The 1,589-nt window shown below is 51.4% G+C and overlaps 1 protein-coding gene across 1 annotated transcript in view; it reads left to right on the forward strand.

Moving 5' to 3' along the window:
• LOC106149178 overlaps positions 1-1,589 on the forward strand; it is an 8,733-nt gene that overhangs the window by 1,808 nt on the left and 5,336 nt on the right. Inside the window, exon 2 of the mRNA XM_013517298.1 lies at positions 122-633. Coding sequence (XP_013372752.1) covers positions 122-633 — 512 coding nt within the window. The remainder of the gene's footprint in view (positions 1-121; positions 634-1,589) is intronic.

A 1,589-nucleotide genomic window follows, 5' to 3' on the forward strand; every position in this document is an offset into this window, starting at 1 on the left:
AAAAAAAAAAAAAGAAAGATTGCCATACAGGAAAGAATAACTCATCCCCGGAATATAAGCCCTCCTGCGTCCTCTGGAGCACATTAATGCGAGACTCAGTCTTATGTTCAGGGAAATACAGTGTCCAGGCACTCGAAGCTCGTCTTTGAATGAGCAGTGCAGACGGTCGTCATCCGGAAACGGTGACAGAAAACTGGTCACTAGAGTGGAGGCAAAGCCCAGAAGCTGGAACGGCTCAGCAGAGCAAGCAGTCAGCCAGGACCCAGAGACAGGCCAAGGCCTCAAGAATCTTCCGAGGTGCGGGCAGCACTGGCGAGGGCAGCGCCGCAGGGGGGACGCGTGGACCCATGACCCAGGTGGATGCAGCCGTGCATCGCCTGGGGTCCTCCAGCGACGCTCCCGCGGGCCGCAGCCGCCCCAGCTCCCCCTAGTACCCTCACCACCGACCTCGGGGCTTCCAGGCCCACCACGCCCGGTGTCTCCGCTCAGCCCTCTCCGCTCAGCCCCGACCGCTCGCAAATCTGAGGCCCCCTGGAGCTTTTCGAACTCTGCTCCTCGCAGCCCAGACCCGCCGCCCGGCGCTCTCACTTCATCTCGCAAGCCAAGCATGGACGACACGGCCTTGCCTTTAGAGTAAGTGTGTAAGTGGATGCGAAGGAACCGGGTTTTTTGGTGTGTGTGGTTTCTTTTGCGCTACTAAGGATTGAACCCCAGGGCCTTGACTGTGAGCTACATCCCCGGCCTTTTCTTATTTTTTAATTTGAGTAAGGTCTCACCAAGTTACCCAGGCAGGGCTACAACCTGGGACTCTCCTGCCTCAGCCTACCAGAGTGCCGGGACCCACTTGACTACTTTTTGTGCGTAATGTCATTACACTCCAGGCAAACAAATGACGCTCAGAAAACCTGCTCCCAACTGCATGCTTCTGCATGCCTGAACTCACCACAGCCCTGAGACCCAGTCACAACCGAGGCATGGCATGGGTTTGTTTGTATTTTCCAGAATTGGGGGTCCAGGATCTCGTGACTTCTAGGCAAGTGCTCTACCACTGAGCTATATCCCCAGCCCAGAATATCAAAATATTTTAAACCCTAAACATGCAGCAGACCAGATGTTTTAGACATTGCCTTAATGCTTTTATTTTTTTATACTGGAAATCAAACTCTGGACCTTGCGCTTGCCAGGCAGGTAATTGTGCCGCTGAGCTATGTCCACGGCCCCCTTAACGCTTTTAACTTATTGTACAAATAAAGCAGGAAGGCCAGGCATGGTGGCGCACACCTGTAATCCCAACACTCGGGAGGCTGAGGTGGGAGGATCCCAAATTCAAATGCCGCCTGGGAAATGTAGTGAGGCCCTTTCTCAAAATAAAAAAAAGGAATGCGGATGTAGTTCAGCGACGACGTCTCTGGATTCAATCGGCATTACCTAATCAACTAATTAACTAATAAAAGTGTTTTGAAAAGGCTGGGAATATACCTCAATGCAAATGTCCTGGATTGAATCCCTAGTACTACAGGGAAGAAAATGAAATGAATGAATGAAAAAATGAATACATAAAGAACTTTGACTTTTGGGCCTCAAACATC

Source organism: Chinchilla lanigera, unplaced genomic scaffold (assembly GCF_000276665.1).
Source record: "Chinchilla lanigera isolate Chin_1 unplaced genomic scaffold, ChiLan1.0 scaffold00038, whole genome shotgun sequence".
Lineage (NCBI taxonomy): Eukaryota > Metazoa > Chordata > Mammalia > Rodentia > Chinchillidae > Chinchilla > Chinchilla lanigera.